General features: G+C 39.6%; 1 protein-coding gene across 2 annotated transcripts in view; it reads right to left on the bottom strand.

The window, feature by feature from the left end:
* Positions 1–650: 650 nt before the first annotated feature.
* The window catches only part of Lamp2 (lysosomal associated membrane protein 2), a 44,893-nt gene continuing 21,308 nt past the window's right edge, over positions 651–24,235 (bottom strand). The window contains exons 4-9 of one of the 2 annotated variants that reach the window (XM_023707917.1): positions 21,647–21,805; positions 20,186–20,373; positions 18,995–19,117; positions 13,110–13,173; positions 12,292–12,456; positions 651–1,139 (exon numbers count right to left, since the gene is read on the bottom strand). In XM_023707917.1, coding sequence (XP_023563685.1) covers positions 1,000–1,139; positions 12,292–12,456; positions 13,110–13,173; positions 18,995–19,117; positions 20,186–20,373; positions 21,647–21,805 — 839 coding nt within the window. In that variant the 3' untranslated portion in view covers positions 651–999. Of the gene's footprint in view, positions 1,140–9,382; positions 9,685–12,291; positions 12,457–13,109; positions 13,174–18,994; positions 19,118–20,185; positions 20,374–21,646; positions 21,806–24,235 lie in introns of those variants that run through there. The other variant, XM_023707918.1, reaches the window with a different exon arrangement.

Here is a 24,235-nt window from a genome sequence, read left to right as displayed (position 1 = left end):
AACCTCTCCCTGCCCCCCCACCTATGCTCTGCCCCACCGGAGCTGTCTTGCAGAAGCAAGAACCTAGCTGCTCTGCTTCACTGCCTCTGTCCTGAGACTGCTGTTGGCTTACATTTCATTAAGTACTAGTCTGATGACAACACTAAATAGATTTTAATGCTCCAGAGATCAACAAGATGAGGTAGAAAAACACAATACAATCTGTCCTAAGTAGTTCATAGAATATTTCTATCTTTCAATGCTAATCAGGCATCCAAAGAGCAAAACAAAGGCGGTGTGGTGGGAGATGTGGCAAGTGGTTAGATATGCTTGAATCTTTTCAGCTTATATTGCTGAAAGATGAGTCGTTTTTCTGAAAAGCTAATTCTGAAGCCAGTTTAAATTGTATGGTAGCCTCTTCAGTCTGTTTTTTTTTTTCACCCAGGGCACTGGTTTCTTCTTGTACTTGAACAAAGAAGTCAGTAAAGTTTGTATAACCTTAAAAATGCAGATGGTCCTGCAGACAATCTGTACCTGACTCCACAGAAGACCAAATTTGGGCATACTGGATTAGCATTTACGCCACATCAATACTTACTTAATAAACTATATGAAAAGGCACACTTGATGTGTTTAAATCAGGATGGTTAAACATTGAAACAGAACACCAGTAGAGAAACAATATTTATTAATTCCATTAAAACACACCTACATGTTTTGTTCTTATAATGGCTGTGTTAATAAGTTTAAGGCACCTTAGGTTAGGATCAAAATTTGGCCAAAGCTCTTTAATAAGATAGACCATAAAACACTCCACACCAATGCTCTTTGCAACAAATTTATCTCCAGGACCAGTAAACATAATTTTCTTTCAACTTTACGTTGATCAATCAAATGGTGGGTCTGATATAAGAGTTAAAGTTTCAACATATTGATTTTATAAAGCAAAGTGTTTCATACATTGAGCAAGAAAACCTTGTAATGTCATGTACTGTTATACAATCAATCAGATTGCAAGTTCTAAAATTGCTCATATCCAGCATGATGGCGCTTGAGACCAATAAAATAAGCCAGCAACACTAGAATGAGTACTCCTGCCAAGGCTGCTCCCACCGCTATGGGCACAAGGAAGTTGTCATCATCTGCAGTGCAGTCTTGAGCTGGATGTGGAGAAAGCACAGTTGAGAACAGAAACAATGACAACATTTTCAATCCATCTATTTTAAGTTAAAATGACAGCACTTTCCAACACAAATATTTCGAGTGTTTGTTTTTCACCAACATAACAAGTCAGTGCCACCCATTATTAGCAAATGAGATGTTCCACAAAAGTGACTTGCCAAATAAGCAAATTATACACTTTTACATATCTAAACACTATGCAGTCATTTTAAGCAAAAGATGTATGAAGTGATCGTGTACTTCCCAGGTTTCTTAACAAGAAGACGATGAGTGCAAACGCAATTAGCCTCTCCTTGATCAGGCTGTGAGCTTTCAGAAGCAAAATGTCACCATCTTGAAGCATGGGCCGAGGCCCTGTGCCTTGTGAAGCATTAACTCACCAAATGAACAATACAAAACACACACAAAACCCCAATGCAAGAGCAACCTGGGGTCACTGAGCACAGGGGAAAAGATGCAAACTGGGCCTGGTGGTATAGCAGTTGGCCTCAAGACGCTCAGTCTACAGCGAGAATCAGACAAGGATATTAGTGGTTATGACTTCAAAATGTATTGCAGTAGAGGCAAACGATATACAAATTATCATAGGAGTGCCTCAAAGCCACAATCAGCCTTGTTACACAAAAATATTTTCAAGTGGCGACATTTAAGGTGACTATTTTAGGTTTGGGTAGGAGTTAGTATGCAGGTAATGGGACAATGGCTTTTTGTGTGTAAAAAACAAAAATATGGATGGTAAGAAAATATGGACAATGGCGCAAGTAAGTCTGCACAGCTGGAAAGATGGGTGGGCTGGACAGGAGGCAGAGTCAGTGTATGAGGACCAAATCCTAAAAGTACTCTATGAATCTTGGTAGTTTATTCTTGATGGAAAAAGAACCCTCAGGATTTTAGGATTTGGGTCCTTCCTTCCTTCCTTCCTTCCTTCCTTCCTTCCTTCCTTCCTTCTTTCTTTCCTTCCTTCTTTAGGCAGGGTTTCACTATGTAGTTCAGGCTGGCCTTGAACTCAATAGGTAGTGTAGAATGGCCTGAAACTCCTAGTGATCCTCCTGCCTCAGCCTCCTGAAAGGTAGGAACAGCCATGCATCACCATGCCTGGCAGTACCAGGATTTTAAACACAGTGTTTGTTTTACTTTTTTTTTGGTACCGGGGATTGAACTCAGGACCTTGTGCTTGCCAGGTAGGTGTTTATGCTCCTGAGCTACATCCCCAGCCCAGGCTGTTTGTTTTAGAAGTTATGGTGGAAGGCTAGGGATATAGCTCAGTGTCATAATGCTTCCTGGCAAGCACATGGTCTAGAGTTCAATTCCCAGTACCAAAAAGTAATGGTGGATAGAAAACTAGAGGTAATAACTTAGGAGGTGTCTTTATTGTTAGAATTCAAGTGACCAATGCTATAGTCCAGTACTAGGTTAGCGAAGTGTAGGTGTAGAAGGGATACAGTACAGATCCAATTACAAAGCAGCATTAACCAAATGAATGTAGAGTGTGGAGGAGAAGGGAGGCAATAGGATGGTTTCTAATTCCACTTTTGAATGATTATATAGATGCTTTCATTGTGATGGGAATCCCAGAGGAGACAGACATGCATCTCCTTGTTGGTATGCATGCAATTACTGCTGTGAGGGGTAGCTGAGAGGTGGTGGGAAAGGACAAGCGGGTGATTGAGTTTAAGATGCCTACACCATCACTTTATATTTCTCATTAAGGGCAAGTAGAATGAAAAGACATTAAAAACTCTTGTGAAATCAGTATTTAAGGGACGAAGGCATAAAAAAAGAAATAGAAAAGGCAGGTAGAAATGGTGCCCCAGAAGCTAAGGGTTTCAGTTAGCCTCATAGACTAGTGTAAAAATAAGAGAAGCCCCCAAAAATGTTCATTGGGATCCAAGCATGGTAGTGCACGCCTACAATCTCAGCACTCTCAGTGACTTAAGAGAGACCGCATCTCACAATTTTAAAAATCATCAAAGAGCTCAGTGCAAAGATCTCAGGTTCAATTCACAGTAATAAACAAAAATGTCCATTGGATCTAGCAGTACAGAAGGCGAGGGTATGAGTCAAACTGCTGTAGCTTTAGGAATGAATGGGAAGTAACTAGTTAGGGTCGCAAGAACTTGGGATAGAAAACATACATTCATTTCAAGAAGTGTAGAATGACTTTTGAAATTAAGTTTATTGGTGCACTTGAAATATACATAATGATCACTTTCATCATAAGGACTCTGTACCTGTACATGACATATCTCAATTCTTTTTTTTCCCACCTCTTTACCCCTCCTTCAATCCATGTCCCACTTATTTAGAAAAGCTTTCTGTTATTTCTTTTCTTTTTTTCTTCTTTTCCATCCCTTGATCTCCCCTTCCCCCTCCCTTATTTCCCTTCTCATATGAGTACCTTCTTCCTATTTCATAGAATCCTGTATACATCCTTAACAGCAAAATAGCTCAATCCCTGGCACCACATGCTGTGCTGGCCCTGCCCCCAGGCATGCAGAGCCAGCCACCAAGACCGGGCGTGGTAGCACACACCCATAATCCCAATGCTAGGAAGGTTGAAAACATGAGGATCACTATGAGTCCAAGCAGCATAGTGAGACCCTGTACCAAATATACTTTTTAAAAAGTACAGAGGTAGTTGAAGGGGGACACAGGAACAAGAAAATAAGGTGTCTAGGTGGAAGAGATTTAAATATATTTATAGGGTGAGAGTTAAATGTTCATAGGATGAGAGACAGAGCCCTAGGAAATACAGGCTGAAGATGCTGAATGGTATAAGGCCTCCTAGAAGGTACGAGGGATGAGATCCCAGAAGCACTGATTGGGAAGAGAAAAACTTACTCTGATAGCACAGAAGAGGTGGAATGAAGCAGATGAGACTCCATTTGCAGACAGGGAAAGGCAGGTGGTTGAACACCACTGCTCTCTTCTTCCCATTTCCTTGTTTATTGCCCTCGTGCTCTTCCTAGTTTGCTATCTACTAGGACTGATAAATCAGGTAATTATGCTTACTAGAATTTTGTCAAAAGTAACAACAGGTTTCAAGGCACCTTTGATTGTGCTTTCATTCAGAAATGCCCCAGGTTTTTTTCTCCCGTTTTTTTCTAATAGCCTCTAGGGCAAAAACTGGGAACCAAATGCAACCGTGGAGTTTACTGACTTTTGACAATAACTTTGTCTGCCAACTCAATGATCCTTATGAGCTTGGTAAAGAATCTAGGTAGATCAGTTTGCCAGATGTAACTCATGACTAGATGGTGTTAAGAGTCCCCAGGTAGGTGCTCTCCATCTATTTCCCAAATTACCATCCAGCCTATGAATTACTAGGTGGCACATACCCTAAAATATTATGCTTTGCCTCTAAGATCTTTCATTTTTAAAAAAATTCTTTAGTAGATGAATTTCTTCTGCTGGCAGCAGACTAATATTCCTTTTTCAAATTGGGTATCTGACCTAATACTGAAAGGACTTTCACAAATACTGCCAATATGGTTTCCATGTAAGACAAATATTCCCATATCAAAAAGGCAATTACAATATTACAAAGCTCTTCCTAGATGCTAACACTTACTTAAAATGCTCTCAATTAGTATATGAAATATTAATTTTTAGTATTGATTTTATGAATTCAATATTTAATATTTAGGTGATGGAAAGGAATTTGGGAAAAACAATGATTTTTAACAAGATCACATCTTGAAGAAAATAAAACCTTATTCTATATGTGATTTTGACTTGATTTATCTGACTAATGTAATACCGAAAATATTTCTAGGAAAAGGAAAAGTATATTTGTGGAACTGTTTAACAGCCCTAGAAGTGATAAAAAGTTTTAAAGATTAAAATGTTTCATGCTGGGGATGGGGCCCACTGGTAGAGCACTTGTCTTGCATGCACAAGACCCTGGGCTCAGTCCTCACACACACATACACATATACACACACACACACGCATTTCTTTTTTGAGCTGGGCACAGCAGTGTGCGCCTATAATCCCAACACTCTATGGGCTGAGGCAAGAGAATTGCTGTGAGTTCGAGGCCAACCTGGGCTACAAAGTGTACTCAAGGCCAGCCTAGAGGCCGGGGAGGTGGCTCAGTGGAATAAGCGCTTCCCTGGCAAGCACAAGGGCCTGAGTTCAATCCCCGGTTCTGCAAAAAAAAAAAAAAAAAAAAAGGCCAGCCTAAACTGCATTGTGAGGCTCTGTGTCAAAAAAAGATTTTAAAAAAGAATTACATTCTTACATAATTTATTTATATATTTATATATGTTTGGATCTGCACTCAAACTGAAGTGTATTATAGACAACTGAAGAGATGCAGAAAGCTACTGTGTATCACTTCTGCACATCTACACCAGTTTCAAAGACAAGATATAGTTACTGGTACACCAGAGTAGCTACCAGAGTAAAAGAAAAAAATGGGTGGGAGAGTCCAAGAAAATTTAGCATTATCTACCTAAATAAGCACATTAAATACTACAATCTTAAAAATATAAATCTTTTTTTTTAAAGACAGGGTCTTTTAAGTGGAAAAAATATATATAAATCTTATAAAAAAATTGCCAGGTAGGGCCAGGGAGATAGCTCAGTAGACTAAGCACTTGCCTGGCAAGTGCAGGGTCCTGAGTTCAATCCCTGGTACTGCAAAAAAAGAAAAAAAAGAAAAAAAAGAAATTATCCTGGCAAATAATACAGGAAACTTAAGGTTGTGCACTGTACTTTTAAATGTGAAGTATGTTCTTGATACGTAACAAGTAGCTTCTTATCAGCATCCTGCCAAACATATTCAAATGTGCATTTATCTTCTCTAAAATGGAAGTTATTTCTCAAAGAAATAAGGGTAGCAAAATTTTAAAGTCCCAAGCACAGCTGGACATGTGGTACACTCCTATAATCCTAGCACTTGGAAGGCTGAGGCAGGAGGATCACCGAAAGTTCAAGGCCAGCCTGGACTACATAGCAAAACCCTGTTTCAATCAATAAATTAATAAACAGATGAATAGATACATAGTCAGTTCCGGCCCCTAAGTGAAAACAAATCCCCAGAAGCTAAGCAGCCAGGCCAAAGTCATAAGGTGGGTAGTAGCAGCATTGGGAGCTATGATGACTTACTGCATTCTTATGGCTAACTGGGTAACCCAGAGGGAAATTACCAGGTATGACAGTAAGTGTGTGTGACACTAAGGTGACTACAAAGCTACCTGGAAATTGAAAAGTTCAGGGGTTTTAGGGTGATCTCAGAGTTTGGACACAATTTTACTTTCTATCAGATCCATAGCCCAATGTGGTTGGCTGCAATATATAGCTGCTATGTACAGATATGAAATATAAGCCTCAACTTTTGAAAAAAGAATATGAAGTGATACTCTAAAAGTTTCACTAGGGGCTGGGGAGATAGGTTGGTGGTCTAAGCACCTGGCTGGCAAGTACAGGAACCTAGGTTCAATCCCCGGTATCACATGCTTTTCTGGCCCTGGAACTCTGGGCACACCATGCTAGCCACCAAAACAGAGCATGGTGGCACACACATGTAATCCCAGTGCTAGGGAGGCTGAGACAGGAAGATCACTATGAGTCTGAGCTTTGTAGTGAAACCCTGTACCAAATAAATAAATAAAAGACTTTCAGTAAAAAATGAATACCCAACATTACTGGTTCTCTCACTAGCTATGAATCACATTTGGCAGGGAAGCTCACAGACACACACATGCATGAGTGTACACACACATGCACACACACTCATGCACACACACATGCATGCACGCACACACATGCACACACACACATGCACGCACACCCTACCTCATCCTGCTAAGTGAAATCCTCTAGGGGTGGAGCTTAGGAAACCCTGAGAAGTGTATCTTTTTATAACATACTTCCCAGATGATTCTTACTCTGTAGTCAGCCTCATATCAGTCAAGGCCTCACTTCTTCCAGACAGTACTACAGTGGTAGAACACTTTGAAATAATTTAGTTCTACCTATAAGGATTTCAAAAGTTCTTCATTTAAGAAAAGTTTCCATTATGACTTTAATCAACAGGAAAAAATGTAAGCAAATTTCCTTAAGAAATAAAAGAATCTTTATTGTTTTAGAAGCAATGTTGAGCAAACAGACAAGCAAATATCTAAAGAGCAATACCATACATAAGCTAGTGGTTTAAACATTAGAGGGGAAACCACAGAAAGCATTTACATGGACCAGTTTCTTTGTGGAAATGGCAAAACATGAAAAGCACCCACAACTAAATAGTATGTTGCCATCAAGGCACAAACCCTGTATAACAAAAAAACTACAAAAGGAGCAAAGAACATGTGACTATAGAAAATAATAGTGTAAAAAGCAGTATATAAACTGGCCCATGTAAAATACAAAAATATTCACTGAAGTCAATTTTCTATAAAACAGTGTTTATCAGAGGTATTTTAATATCAATTTGATATATACTCTAAATGTAGAAACTTTTAGAAACGTTAACAGCATTAAGCCGGTGTGACCACTTGTGCTTCCAATGTTTACTTTTTTAAAAAAAGCTGCTTCGTTTTCACTCAAGAAATAGCTAAGGCCCACATTCTTAAAAGCATTATCCATTCTTATAAGATTAACAATTTTACAGTAAAAGTTTAAATAAAATATTTTTTAAAAATCAATTTATATTTAGTCTTTAAGAAGTGCTTTAAGCTGGCAGTGCAGCTCTATGTAGCTCTCTGAGAGGGGCTAGTCAGGAATCTGATTCTGAGCCACTAAGGTCTGTAGGCTGAACAGACAAAATATTGATCACACTCCAATATAACTCAAAAGACAGTTACAGACATATACATGTTAGCATGCAATTGTCTATATATGTGTGCATACGTGTGCGTGTGTGCACGCGCATGCATGCTTGTATCGATGCATTCAACATTTGTATTTTGGAACCCTGATAGTTCCTCATTTTCTAGTGAATGGGAAGCATATAATCTGCTATCTCCAAATAACCACAGGAATCTTCCACTTACAGGTACATATTAATATTTTTTAGGAGAACTTGCTCAGTCTGACCAATATTTATATGCATAAGAAAAGATCTAGAAACTACAAGAAATACTCATATGTTAATAATGAACCTGAAGTATTTTCTTTTCTTGTATAAAACATGGGGTGGTACACAACAAATGGACAACTGGTGCATCTCTCAGAGCACAGAACTAAATACGAAGTACATGAATTAATGATTCCACCATAACAAAAAAGTGTAAGTTTTGATTAGCACAGAGCCATTTAAATGTAAAGGCCAAATTAATAAATTGTTTAGCAATCAATGCCAACTAGAAGCCATTAACTTTTTAATGGACTAAGATCAAAATGTTGAGTTAAGTGTGAGTTATTTTCTACACATAAATGCACTTCTTTATCTAAGTTCTAGGACAGACTGGCATTTTTTTAAGAAAAATAAAGCATAAACTATGTTATCATCAACAAGGAAGACTTGAAGGTTAAAGAGAAATCTTCATTAATTTTAGTGCAGCATGTTGAGGCCAATTTATGGGTACACAGGAGTAATGATGCCCTCAGTTGGCACGGCCTAGCAATTATCTCTAAAGCACCTAAAAAACAGATTGAAATGCCCAGCTGGGCTAGTCTTCTGTCTTGCAATTTAAAAGACTGACATGTCCAGTTTTTTAAAAAAAGGATAAAGCAAGAGTAACACCTGTTCTAAAATTTAAAAGGCTTTTTTTAATCTTTTGTCAATATGGCCACACTAAACACAAATGTACTGAAAAGCATGAGAAAAACATTCACTGGTTAAAAAAAAACCATATTACTAAGCCCTGTGCAAATCTACTAACATCTCCCTCATTGGTCAAATATGCAGCAATGCCAAAGTAGCTAAGTTAACCTGCAAACAAAAATCACAATAAAATGCAATATAAGCAAGTACAAATCCACTGGAAAACGTTGCCCTAACTCAACCTCATGCAGGGACATTTTTTTCAAAAACGTTTTTTCTTAAACTGTGTACTTCTAGCCATACTATTTAAATGAAACTGATAAATTGCTAATTCAAAGCAGTAAAATAGAATCTCTAATCTAGAAAATACTAATTCAAGGCAGTAAAATAGCATCTCTACTTCAGATGTTGTGCACATATGCTTTGCTATGGAAATAATAACTTTAAATTTCTTGGTTTCAGAAACCAAAAATCACACGGCTAATTTATAGCTTATAGGTTGTTTTATTTTTCTTCTTTTTTCAATGCTTTAGTTTAAATTAGAAATCTCCCGAACAATCCATTCTAAGAGCAGGAAAGACTGCAACTAAATGTACATTAAACTGAATAGTAATGCATGTTGGAACTTGTACTTGCTTCATTATTTTGCAACAGATCACATAGGGACTAGTGTTACAGAGTTTGATATCCAGCATAACTTTTTCTTCTGCCAATTAGGTAAGCAATCACTATAACGATAATCAAGCCTGAAAGACCAGCACCAACTATAATTGGAATTAGAATGGTGTCATCATCCAGCGAACACTCCTGGGCTGTAGATGAAAAAAAGTGTGTAACAAATAATGAGTATAATCAAAATGAATGTCCAAAAGTAAAAGATGTTGATTCAAATGTCAGAAATGCTCTTACAAAATCAATTTCAACTAAGACAGGTATATTTTTTAATAAAGTTAATGAAAACTATGGACTATTCTAAAGTTAAAACCTTAAAATGTATTTGTCCTTTCATTTATATCAGTAAACAATACTGTCTCATATGTCATAAAATAAACATATATGTATCTATGTTTGTGTGTTCATATTCCAAGATCTTTCCAAATTGGAGTAATTGCTTCACCAGAGATGAAGACAGCTACTGTAGGCCATTTACGCGCAGCCAGATTAGCTTCCCTGAGGTAGAGTGAATGCCTTTGGGGAAACTGGGGACAGCAGCGGATAAAGGGATCAGAACAGCGAGGCTGGCTCTGGAGTTCCTTTCCAGTAGGGGTCAGCAAACTACAGGCCAAATCTGACCAAAGAACTACAAACTGCATTAGTAAAATTGTATTTATAATTTTAAATAACTGAAGATTAAAAATAAAAGGAGAGTATTTTGTGACACATGAGTTACATGAAATTCAAATTTGAATATCCATAAAGACAGTTCTATTGGAACACACTCATATTTGTCTATTTATGTACTACTTATAGCTGTCCCTGTATATCTAAACAGTTGTGACAGAAGTCATATTGGTCCCAAAGTCAAAAAAATCAGTTGCTGTCTGGATCTTCTGGGGAAAAAAAATTACAGATCCCTAACTTAAAATACATGACTTTAGTAGTCATAAGAGTCAAAAAATTGGAACCTTTTACTAATTTAAGCATGCTTACTAAATTTCTCATTAGTCTGGTCCCGGCTAACAGCCTGTGGGAATGATTTTCTGTTTCTCGAGAGCACTCTGATCCAGTAAAATATCAATATCATTCTACCTTACTGTAAGTATATTTCTTCAACTTATAAACTCAAATATTACTGTGTATTGTATGTATAGGTACCAGAGCCAAGAACCTACTTCAAGAAATACACATGCATTTGATATTAGCATTAAATGTTGTATGCCTCTTTGTAGGACATTTTAAATTCTACACACATATAAACCAAAGTTTCATATTAGACAAAGAGCACAACTCAACAGTAGCAGCTGACTAGATAAATACGCCTGCATGGGTGATAATATTGCACATGACTTTAAATTCTAAACATAAATCTGGACCTAAAATTAGAATGATGTAGGGGAGCTAGATAAAGACTCTAAAAATAAAGCTATTAAAAGATCAACATAATTGAAGTACATAAGCAAAACTAACAAAAGAGAAAATTAATTCTTAAAAATACTTTTAAATGTACAATTAACCTCTTTACATCACAAGAATGGAAGGATAAGAGCCTGGTTTATTTTGGCCTAACCAAGTCAGACTAGGTGCTAAGCACCACCACAGAAACAGCCAAATGGCTCGCAGTGTATTTACTTTTAAACACAGCTGCTACATTTCCTTTGAAAACACAGAATGAAGTGTTAAAAAGATGTGGATGCTGAAATGGCTCTGCTCAGCAAAGCTTGTGCTCTACAAACCTCCAATTTTAAGTAACTAGAAAGACAACTCACCTAAAGAATTTGCTATACCTTTTTTTCCTTCATGAAAATTTCAATCTTGCAGTGCTAAACATCTCTCTTTCTTATTCACAAGAACATATGAGACTTTCACAAGGGTTTCATTTAAAAAATCTGATGTTACCATTAGCTCTGAGTAGATCTTTATTTTAATTTTTCTTTTTGGGGGGGATATTGTTTTTTATGAAACAGGGGTTCACTATGCATGCAATTCAGGCTGGCCTTGAACTCAGTGTGCCCTAGGCTGGCCTTGAACTCACAGCAATCCTCCTGCCTCAGCCTCCCAAGTGCTGGGATTACAGGCATGCGCTACTATGCCCGGCAACCCTGAAAAGGTCTTCAAAAAGCCCCATCTGCACTAGCATGTGATTTGAGGAATCTCTAGATCATTTTTGCTGGTAAAAACATAATTTATAATACCTGAGGCTTTGCTCCTGATTTCTGGCTTGTGTCTCAACAAAGTTAAACCAAATCATTTTCACTCAGGTATGAAAATATTTCTAGAAAGATAGAGCCATCAAGCATGGTGGTGCACACCATTAATACCAGCACTTGGAAGGCTGAGGAAGGATTGTTGCGAGTTCAAAACCAGCCTGGGCTTCACAGTGAGCTCAAGGCCAGCCTGAACTGTATAGCAAGACCCTGTCTCAAAAAGACAAAAAAAAATATGGACCAAATAAGCCAGATGTAAGATGTTCAAATGATCATCTGTTTCCCAAAAACTTATACCTAGGAGAAGCACCTACACTTTATGTGAGCTCACCTGACCCTGAAGTTGTTTTATAGATCACAGCAACAACTGGAGTGAGCAAAAAAGGGTGAGCTAGAGTTACACTACTCAATCAAGGCTGTGAGAACTCTGTCAGAGTCAAGGGGTGAATTTTTATTTCTCTATTTCAATGTCTAAATTTCCATGACTCAAAGAAAAAGCCATGTACTGGTCAATGTAAAAACACAAGTTATTAATAAAGTTTACTTGAGTCTTACCTGTAGAAAATACTCCTTCCTTCACTTTGAAAGGCTGAACTCTTAGGCCAAAGGTATTTATCTGAAATTTCCCAGACACTGAAACAGTCTGCTCCTTGTTGCACATATAAGAACTTCCCAGGGGGGCATCCCAGTAGCTAAGGTTTTCATTTGAAAAACTGAAAACTTGACAGAAAATAAAACCATGTTAGTAATTTCTCATCCCATCAACATCCAAATAGGACAGTCTTTGTCAATTCCTGTTTTGTTTTCCATTCACACTGAGCTGTATAACCAACCCTATTTTTTTTCATTTTGAGACAAAATCTTGTTAAGTCATTAAGATGCCCGCTTATCAGGCTGGTTCCCTTGCCTTTCTTTTTTTATTTCCCTTGCCTTTCTATAAATGTTTCTACAGTATAAAAATCACTCACATCCTCATCTATTATCTACCATGATACTGCAAAAAATAGAAAGCTATAATTGTTTTTATTTCCTTTTTTTAGTGGTACTGCAGACTGAACTCAGGGGCACTCTATCCCTGACCTACATGCTCAGCCTTTTTTATTTTGAGATAGGGCCTCCTTAAGTTCCCCAGGCTGGCCTCAAACTTGTTATTCTCCTGCCTTAGCCTCCTGAGTAACTGAGACTATAAATACAGTTACCACCACACCCAGCTCCCATAGTTCTAAATTACAGATGAAGCTATAGTCAAGGCATATGTTTTACATAGCACCTTCTGTCCCATTAAATAAGGCACTGATTGGTAATAAGACAATTACAGTTTCTAATTCTTCAATATAACCCACTCTTCTCCCCCAGGTCAGTGCTTTGCTTACCAGAGCCATTTGTCAAACTTATGTTGGCATTCACTTCCTTCAGATAGAATCGGTTTTCATTTTTCTGTTAGAAAAAGAGATTTCAATTAATTGACATATTGCAATTGTCCACAGGTACAGTAAATATCTACAGAAGAAATACAATCTAGTATTATTACCCAGAAGAGCAAACCATGGATTAGGCCTAGACCAGTTAAATACTGCAAGTAAGTAAAAGAACTTCAAGTGTGACAAAGCCTTTTTCCTCTGCATTTTGCTTCAGAGCTGTGGTTCCTAAATACTCAGTGATACACACCCTTGACTTCAACCCTCCTGTCACTTCCTGTGGCCACAACACCTCTGGCCTGGCTCACAACAGCCTTGCAACTAGGCTCGGCTCCAAGCCTTGAGCCCTCCAGCTCTGCTCTTTCCTTTTCACTGTTATCTCTTTTGTTTACTCAATGTAGTGAATTATTTTTCTTGTTGCAATCACTCTCTTAATTTATTGTTTTATTTCTTTATTGTAGCGCTGGGTATCCCTGGGCCTCGTACATACCATACTAAGCAAGTACTCTATCAATGAAACTTATTGCATCCCATGTTCATATTTTTCTATCAACATGTAATAAGTGCTATGTATCAGTGGGGTTCAGTGTACATATTTCAACAAATGCATACAGGGTACATTGATCAAATCAAGATAATTTTGATTTCACTCTCATTATTGTTTTTATTATTTGAGGTACTTGGGATTGAGCCCAGGACATTGCACCTTCAGGCAAATACTCCAGAGCTGAGTTACACCCTTTCTATTATTTCTTTTTATTCTGAAAGAGGGTCTTGTTAAGTTGTCCAAACTGGCCCCAAACTTTTGATCCTCCTGTCTCATTTTTTTAGTTTTGGCGGGTTTTTTTGTTTTTTGTTGTTTGTTTCTTTTGACAAGGTCTTGCTTTGTACATCAGGCTGGCTTTGAACTCACTCTGTAGCACAGCCAGGCCTCAAACTTAAGACCATCTTCCTGTCTCAGCCTTCTGAGTGCTGGAATTACAGGCATGCGACATTATGCCTGGGTCTCCTTACCATCTGTTTGGAGACTTCAAATTTGTCTCTTCAACTTCTTCATAAAATAATCATTGTGAACTATGGTCATCCCCTTGTATTGTGGAATACCAGAACTTATGTGATTTGGTACCCATTATATGACCTCCCAGGTATAGCTTGTGTCTGGATGTCCCCACAAAGCCTGATGTAGTCATAGGTGGGCCTTTTTCAGTGATGGCTAAATCTATAGAGTGTGTAACTGATTCATGGTACAGTGCTAGGATTAAGGGTGGTGATTACTCAATTAGTCCACTGATTGGATTGGCACTGCCCTATTCCTGGCAGCCTGACTTATCCTTTCCTTTCCTTGCTTACTTTTGCTGTCTTCTGCTTGCCATGAACTAGCTCTCTTCTGTGATGTCCCTCTGTCAAGCCATCCTGACCTGGATCCAGCTGGTTATAGACTGAAACCTCTAGAAACTGTGAGCTACAATACACCTTTCCCCCTTTAACTTTGGGTGTTGGGTATTTTATCTTAGCAATGAGAGAACGGTAACTAAGACACTCAGTCGACCTGCTTTCCACTCCCTGCTATTATTTTTTAGAAGTATTCAACCCATCTGCCAATCATTCTAATTGTTTGCATGCTCAGCACACACAAGGTAACAAGTCTACATGATGTAGGAGAGAACAAAATGAGCCAGACTTGAATCCTACCCCTGGAATATTTGCAACCTACCAGGGAAGATAAAAATACTAACAATCATATAACCCCCAAAAAAGTGGCAGTCAAGTGTGGTGGTGCATGCCTATAATTTTAGCACTCCAGGAGGCTGGGGCAGGAGGATCAAAGCCACCCTGAACTACAAAGTGAGTTCAGGACCTGCTTAAACTATATAGTGAAATGCTATCTCTAAAAGAAAAAAACAGTGGCAGCCTGTATAACTCCAGCAATTATGAGGCTGAGGCAGGAGGACTGCTGCTAGTTCAAGGCCAACCTGGGTTATACAGTGTGTTCAAGGCCAGCCTGAACTGCATAGCAAGACCCTGTCTCAAAAACCCAAAAAGGAAAAAAAGAAAAAGAAAGTTGCAAGCTATAAATATTGATAGAAAAGAAATTATTTCCAGTTAGAGAAGGAGCAAAGTAATGCCAGGCTAGGGATAGTGCCCTTGGATGAGGCAGGATTTGGGTAGGAAATAAACAGAAAGGCTAGGACATGAGAAAAGGTAGTCAAGAAATAAACAATCCCACGTATGCCAGCACTTGAGAACTTCCTAAATGCCAACCACCATCCTCCAATCTTTAGGTAAAGGATTCATTCAATAATTACAATAACCTACACTAAGATGTCAGCATCTCCATTTTGAGGTGGCATTCTCAGCCAGTGACATTAAAGGACCGCTCCCTCAGCTACAGGATTAGGAGTCAGTGAACTGGTATTCAAGCCCCGAGAGGTGGGCTGCAGAGCCCTGAACCAATTATTACTGTGCTCTGCTACATCACAAGATGCGTACAGTGGGCAGAGGGACAATGACCGCAGCATAACATCATGGAGAGTGAGCAAAGCAATGAGGCTGCAATCACAGGATGCATCACATGGGGCACAGGGTCCTGCACTACCCCGTGTGAAGTTTAGACGTCAACTTATTTACTGGTAGAATAACCTCTGAGGATTGCTGAGGAAGAGCTGAACTTCTGGAAGATTAAACTGAGGGAGATGAGGAGGTGAGATGAGGTAGGAATCTACTGCAGCCAGAACAAAAGCAGAGGGTAATGAAAAAGAGGGGCAGATGCAAGGCAGATCGCAGGGGAAGCACAACGGAGGCCTTTCTGGCCTTTTTCCATTCCTCCTGTGCTGAGGCAATGTTTTGCCTTGGCATCTGAGGCTCTCCACAGCTGGTCCCAAATCCAGCCCCACACTTCCTCCAACCGTGATGCATGGTTTCTTCTCCAGCTCGTTCTGAACACATTCCTTTCTCCAAGGGCAGCCTGTACTCTTCCACGTATTCCCCTTATCTCTGTATGTACAAATCTGACCTGTCCTCAAAGGCCCCTGTCAAATGCCATCTCTTCCAAACCTTCCTGGCTCCCTCTCTCCTGCTGTCCCACAGCTCTGCCCACACCTTCCCCAGCAGCCTCCTGCCCACAAAAACAAATACAAAAGCATGAGTATGGCAGTCATTTGGTCCTTGCACCAAAGTAGCTATTGTGAGCTAGGCACAGTGGCTCACACCTGTAACCCCAGCACTTGGGAGACAGAGGCAGGAGGATCGCTGTGAGTACCAGACCAGCTTGGGCTACAAAGTGAGCTTAAGACCAGCCTGGACTTCACAGCAAGACACTGTTTCAAAAAGCCCAAAAAAAAGGTCAAAATATTGATTGTTGCATGTTTCTATCTTACCACTAAGGTCCAGGCTCCTTAAGGACACAAGTTCCTTTCCTTATATCCCACCACAGTGACCTGAAGATGGCACACTCAAATGCTAGAAATTCTCCTTCCTAAGGATCATGTATGTATCAGGACAGGGTGAAACTGATGAGGATCCCGACTCTTGTGACATTGTGGGTGGTTCCTGATTTTCCAAACTGCCTATAACATGGTTAAAATATCACTAATCAGGGATTATGTTCTTAAATAGCCCAGTAAGCAAAATAAATATTGTAATTGTTAATATTCAACATTTTTCCATGAGAGTTGAAGAAGCCACGTTCCATTTCAGAGCCTACCACAGTCCACCACTCAAAAGGAAGTACTACCTCCCTCATTTTTTTTCTTTTCAAAGTTTTATTGATAAACATATAGCAATGAGACAGTTTCAAATCAAATCGAAAGTACAGTTTCAACAAATATACCTCCCTCATTTTTACTGACCATAATTCCTATGTGATTACTTAAAAGAGAATATGTCTACAAAGGCCTGCTCTAATGTAAATAAAAGGACAAGCTTTTTTGTTTTGAAAAGCTTTTTCCTTTTTATATAATATACAGGGCAAGGAACCCAGGGTCTCATAAATACTATAGAGCTTTTCCACTGAGCTGTATCCCCTGCCTAAAGAAGACAAGTTTTTTGTGGTTTGTTTGTTTCAGACGACAAGGTCTCACTATGTAGTTTGAGGCCTTAAGTTCAGTATGTATCTTACAATGGCCTCAAACTCACAGTGATCCTCCTGCCTCAGCCCTGAGTGCTGGGATTACAGACATGCGCCACCACCACATTTAGCTAAGAAGACATTTAATTACACATTTTTACAACCTTTTAGTGGCACTCAGAATGAAACTTGGGTCCTCCCATGTGCTAGGCAAAAACTCTACCACTGAGCCGTACCCTTAGCCTAAATGGACATTTGAAATAGTAATTCACTGAGCATATATGAAATACAACAGAGGAACTGTCTGGATGCTGAGAAAAGGAAGATGTTTATAAACCTTTCTAAAATGTAATTGTGTAATATAATCCTCAGTTACTCAATATATACTCTATATGGAAAGATTCAGTTGGGGCCACGGAGATGGCTCAGTAGAATAAGTGCTTCCCTGGCAAGCACAAGGGCCTGAGCTCTATCCCTGGTTCCACAAAAATAAATAAATAAATAAATAAATATTTAGTCAAGGTACAAGTTTAGATATGAAATCACAGCATACCTACCTTTTACAAATCAGCATACCTACCTTTTACATATAGTTAAAACTATATCATCTCTAAATAAAATAATCTGATTTAAAAGCAGAACTGGGGGCTGTGGAGATGGTTCAGTGGAATAAGCACTTCCCTGGCAAGTGCAAAGGCGTGAGTTCAATCCCCGGTTCCGCCAAAAATAAATAAATAAATAAATAAATAAATAAATAAATAAATAAATGCAGAACTGGTTCTTGTCCAATGGCACAGAAATTCTTAGCTGGAAAACTGGTACTCAACATTTTCTCTCCCCTATATCTACCCCCATTCCTCATTCCCATCTGCTGTAATATGTACACACATTTCACCTTACAAAAATGCATAAAGATAATAAATGTTCCCAAGAAGGTAGAAGCAAGGTCCCAAGTGATTAAGTTTTACTAACAAGAAGTAGAAAAGGTATGCTTTAACCTGTAATCGTGTTTAGAGTTCAGCTCTTACCACAAACATGAACAAAAATATGGATTTTGACACTATAAATACCCTAATTTAATAAATTAATACAAGTACTTACAGAGCCTTGTATATAGTAAGCATAATCATCCCTCTGTATTCTTCTTCCCCTTTTGGGGGGTGTTGGAACAAGGTCTCACCATGTAGTTCAGGCTGGCCTTGAACCATGTTGCCTAGGCTGGCCTTGAACTCATGGTGATCCTCTTGCCTCAGCTTCTGATGGTCTGGGACTACAGGCATGTGCAACCATACCTGGCTTCCTTCATATTTTTGATTCAAAGCTGTCTGAATCCATGGATGCAGAAACCACAGATACATAGTGACAAATGTTCTCAGTAAATGTTAGCTACTATTATACTAATACAAACAGTATTATCTATAGAAAGACTAAAATTACTATACTAAACAAACATGAGAGCCATCTACCCAGTAAGAGAAAACTATCCCAGAGATTTCTTCCCTGTAGAGATGCCACACAGGTAGCTCCTTAATGCCATTCTTACCCCTAACCTAGCGTCCACCTGACGGCAGAACAGCCACCGTTGACGGATATTACTAAAGGGATCCAGCCCACAGACACACAACAGTCTGAGAAATGAGCAGGGATTGGTAGACTATACTTTTCTAAGTAGTCTGTAATGAAAACTGAAGCTAACCCCCACCACACACACACTAGAATTTCAGGTATGTCTTTCCAAGAATGCATATAATGTTTAGAAAAATCTGTTACTCACCACAGCAAAGACAAAGTCAAGATACTTAACGACACTGTTGTTCAGCCTGAGCTGAGCTCTCTTGGGCTGGCAGCTGCCAGTGAAGCCAGTTGTGTTGGGGTTGATGTTAATAACTGAAGCAACCTGCAGGGGAAGAAGACAGGGAAAGTACAGATTCACTACGTGAGCTGACAGCAAAGCCTTATACTCTAATAAGGTCAACTTCAATGCAGAACAAAAACTGCTTTGTTGAGAAACTTAAATTCATGGCCTCTTACTTTCAAACCAACTTGGCATGAGCCCTCAAGCTATGACTAAGACGACTTGAAAAACAACAACAACAAGAAGAAAGCTTCCTCGGGAATGAGCCAATTGAAAATACACATTTTTACAGAGCACAAGAGCCATCTGTCTGGCTTGTTTCAGTCTCAGGATCTTAGAAATGCAATTTAGTCGCTGGCACGCCCTCTGGAGCCCCAGCAGAGCACTGCAAGTAGAAGGGCCATGGTGGAGGAGAGCAGGTCTCTGTGCCTGAGTCATCAAACAGCCACAGACACAGATCTATGCTGCTCATGTACAGCAGCCTACAGTTCATTTCAGGTTAAAGTGTGTGAAAAGATCAAAGTGAAGGCCTTAAGTGTGCTAGGCAAATGTTTACCACCGAGTTTCATCCCCAGCCCAGGAACTGTGTTTTCTACAGCCTGAATAGAATGAAGCTCAACCACATATACTATGTTTCTACTGAAAGCAAACAGAATCTAAACCCCAAAGAGTCCTTTCAATACTAGGTTTTATCCTAGCTGAAACAACACCCTGCCTGTGACATTAAGTCGTTGTGGTTCTCCTAATTCCAACCTCCCCAAACTAATCAAAATTCAGTATGTCAACATCTAATCTCCACTTTATGGTGGAATCATGGTGGCAATGCTGCTGTTCGATGCAAACCAGGATATACAATACCTGGCAAAAATGCAAAAGGTATGTGTGGGTGAACATGGATAAGCGTACCTTGGGGCTGGTGAGATGGCTCAGTGGTCTAAAGCACCTACTTAGAACAAGCTTAGCTAAAGCACAGGGACCACGGTTCAATCCCCCAGCACCACATGCCAGCCAGCCCCGCCCCCTGGTGGGCTGTGCTGGCCACACACACACACACACACACACACACACACACACAGACACATAAATAAATAAATAAATAAATAAGCATACCTTATCATGAGTGATATTCAGCTGTAGCCCCATGGTGGCCAGCAGGCATGTGCTGTTGCCCTCACCCACTGAATAGTTTCCAACTTCTGGCTTCTCCACAGGAGGGGATGTTGTAGTGGGAGAGGGCACAGTGGTGTGAATGACAGGTGGAACTGTAGTGGAACTTCTGTCTTCCTCACATACAAACTCTAAAACAACCAAAGGACAAAATAAATGAAGGTGTTATTATTCTCAATTCTTAGGCCAGGGAAGAGCAAATTATTTTTCACAATAGAAATTCAAAAAGGCTCATTAGGAGAAAAGGAGTATCCTCTTAATATATTTTAAGCTAAATGAGACACAAGTTACTAAACTGCTGCTTCATATCCAGTCTCTATGACACAGCAGACATGTTCAAGACACATACATCCAAAGGTTTATCTCGCACACATGGCCAAATTCATTAAATACCTTTATTCCAAAAAATTCTACTTGTCCCTGATGTGAAATTTAGAGACTTAAATCTGAAACCATTTAACCCCTATGTTATCCACTTTCTTCCTTCCCACACACAACCAGCATAAGGACACTGTTCACTAGAATAATAGTTCAAAAATTGTTTAGGATTTGTTTGTTTTTTGACACAGGATCTCATTATATACTGCAGGCTGGCCTTGAACTCACTTATATAGCCCAACTGGTCTCAAATTCATGGTGATCGGGGCTGGAGAGACGGCTCAGTGGTCTAAAGCACCTACTTGGAACAAGCTTGGCAAAGCGCAGGGACCGTGGTTCGATCCCCCAGCACCATATGCCAGCCAGCCCTGCCCCCTGGTGGGCTGAGCTGGCCACACACACACACACACACACACACACACAATAAATAAATGCTAACAAAAAATTTAAAAAAAAAATTCGTGGTGATTCCCATGCCTCAGCCTACAGTACTGAGATTACATGAGCATGCCATCATACCCAGTCTTCTTTTAGGATTTTGATACAATGAACCTTTTATTTTAATTACCCCCATAGCAAGTCATATGCATTTCTACTTCTTAGAAGTAGTATGCCAGAACTGGTGAAAAGAAACTATCACATTTCCATAAAGTTACATAGAAGTTGTAAAATCAATTTACAAAAGTAAAAATTAGAATACAAATCTAATTTCTAAACTTCGGTTTTAGAACTAAGGAGCAGAATATCAAGCTAGTGGATGACCTTTTCAAAACAAATATTAGGTTTTATCAGCTAATGGAAACACTACAGGCAGAACCTTTTAAAAGACCACCCCACATGTATAGCACAATTTAAATTGCGAGTTCCCACAGGAATTACTATCATTTACAAAAACTTTACCCTCTAGTGGAAGCTACATGCATGCTGTAATCTATAAATGCTTGCAGATAGTGACATCAATGAACACCAACTGGTACACTGATAAATTAGGACCCAAGTATAGAAATAGATACTTTTAGCACTTACCTTTTGTGCTTACTGTGCCATTTTCAACAAAAGCTTGAACATGAATATCCCAATAGTTATGGACAACACCATTCGTTTCATAAGTAAACAAACTATTGCATCTAAAGATGTCATTCAGTGGAATGCTGAACATCACAGGTTTATGAACAGTAACAAGTCCTACAAAACAAGATTAACAATGGCTGTTTCCAAGAGGGTAGGAAAAGGTGATAATATAAATAAATGTATAAGCTCTCTTTCCCTGCCTGCTCCATGCCCAAAGTGACAATGAATATAACATCCTGAGAACCACAAATTCATTCTGGTTGAAGCACAGAGAGCAGGGAGGAAGAAGCAAAAGAAATTAAGGCGAGAAGATGAATTGTGTCTGGTTTTGCTTGTAAGCATCTTCTATCACCTAAGCATTATATGGCTTTGTTACCAAAGGAGGGGCCAGCTTCAATTTTTTTATTTTCATCAGTACACGTTTACAGTACAGAATGATCTAATTCCTCATGAGGAGTTGGCACATGTGCGTAACACATCTTCATTCTTTTTCTTCTCCCTCCACCCCATTAGATTCAAGCTTCAAAGTAGAAAATAAGACTAGCTATAGGACTCGTTTTAAGGAAGATATTAAATAGGCACACAAGAAAACTTTTCTTTTTTTTTGGCAGAAACGGGGATTGAACTCAGGTCCTTGAGCTTGCCAGGGAAGTGGTTATTCCACTGAGCCATCTCTCTGGCCCCCAAAAAACTTTTTTTAAATGTATTTGGTTGTTACAGGGTCTCACTACACAGCTCGGACTCCTAGTGATCCTCTTGCTTTCAGCCTCCCCAGAGCTGGGATTACAGGCATGCCTCACCACACCCAGACTCTGGCCAGCTGAGCCCACCCTGGGGTGGGGGGCTCAGCATGTGATGCCAGGGATCAAACTGTGGTCTCTGTGCTTGCTTGAGCTTGCCTAAGGCAAGCTTTCATCTGCTGAGCTATCTCGCCCTGAAGAAAACTGTTAAGGGATGCCATCTAAGAAGAAAACCAGTTAGAAGGCCAGTGGTAGGGCTCCCAATGAAAGGTGAGAGGTGTGCGCCTGCACTGAGATGGGGAGGACAACAGGAAAAAAAAAGTGAGGAGGGCAAAATGAAAATACCAAAGTTAGAATAAACAGGAACCAGTGACTATGAATAGGAGAAGAAAGAGTGATAAAGTAATCTCTGATTTTATAGAAGTTTTTTGGGGGGTTTTGGGTTTTTTTTTGGCTACTTCAGGCTGCCTTAAGGGGAGGTATGGTACAGCTTCTGGAGCTGGGAATGGAACCACGGTCATCCACCCCAGCCTGCATTTACCCAAGCATCACTTTAAACAACTGAGCTATCCTGCAAAGCCCTGAAAACTTTTTTTTTGTTTAGTTTTGGTTTTTTGGTGGTACTGGGGATTTGAACTCAGGACCTTGCACTTGCCAGGCAAGCACTTATTCTACTGAGCTATCTCCCTGGCCCTTGCTGACTTTATAGTAAATCCTTATTTTTATACTACTGTCAAAAGTAAATTACAAGAGCCTGCAAGATAGCTCAGCGGACTAAGCCCCTGCTTATGAAAGTGCAGTAACCAAGGTTCAATCCCAACAACCACGTGCAGTGTCAGTGCCGCCCCTGGGGCGTGCTGAGCCAGTGACTGAGTCTGAGCCTGGTGGCACATGCCTGTAATCCCAGCACTGAGGATGATGAAGCCAGGAGGATCACCTGAGTCTGAGCTGCGTAGTGAAACCCTGCATCAAATACATTAAAAAAAGAGAGACAAAATAAATTACATCAACTCTAATGAGCTTACAGGATCTCTGCCTAGATGGAATTTAGAAGACTATTCCATTCCACAAAATCTTCAGACGGCAAAAGAGATTGCAGCCAATCTGCAACAAGTTGTGATTAAAATTCAGATAGGGAAACTTCAAAGGACTATGATCACGTGGATCAAAATGGTTTAGTTTCTTTTTGAAGTAGCAAGAAAGGAAGATATTTTCAAAGTCATTAACACAGGCTTCCTCCTGTGCCTGAGTCAAGTAGCAAGACAGCCATTTAATGCTACCTTGGCACACCCTAATGGTCAAACACATTCTTTTATTCTAATTATATATTTGTTCTTTTTCTTTTTTTCCTTCTTTCTTTTTGACACAGGGTCTTGCTATGTAGCCCAGGATGGCCTCAAACTCCTGGAGAGCCTCCTGCCTCAGTCTGCTGAGTGCTGAGATTCCAAGAGCATACCCCCATGCCCAGCTCAAAGGAATTCTTCTAAACCCATGAACTAGAACATTTTCCTAAAACTATTTCTCACTGTTAACAAAAATGGATACAGAAATTGGCTAAATATAGAAAGACCTCGGTTACCTAGTCTGCGCGGCCTAAGCCTGTGTGGATATGGCTTGCGCAGCCGCCCGCTCCCCGGCAGACCAAGACAGGTTTATTTGTATCTACCCCGCTTATTTAAATAATAAGAAAACCATTGCAGAGGGGAGGCGGATCCCAATAAGTAAGGCTGTTGAAAATCCTACAGCTACCGAGATTCAAGATGTATGCTCAGCAGTTGGACTTAATGCAGTTATCGAGAAAAAT

Source organism: Octodon degus, unplaced genomic scaffold (genome assembly GCF_000260255.1).
Source record: "Octodon degus isolate 3935 unplaced genomic scaffold, OctDeg1.0 scaffold00319, whole genome shotgun sequence".
Taxonomy (NCBI): Eukaryota; Metazoa; Chordata; class Mammalia; order Rodentia; family Octodontidae; genus Octodon; species Octodon degus.
Note: the sequence above shows the minus strand (reverse complement) of the source record. Positions and strands in the feature narration are given on the sequence as shown.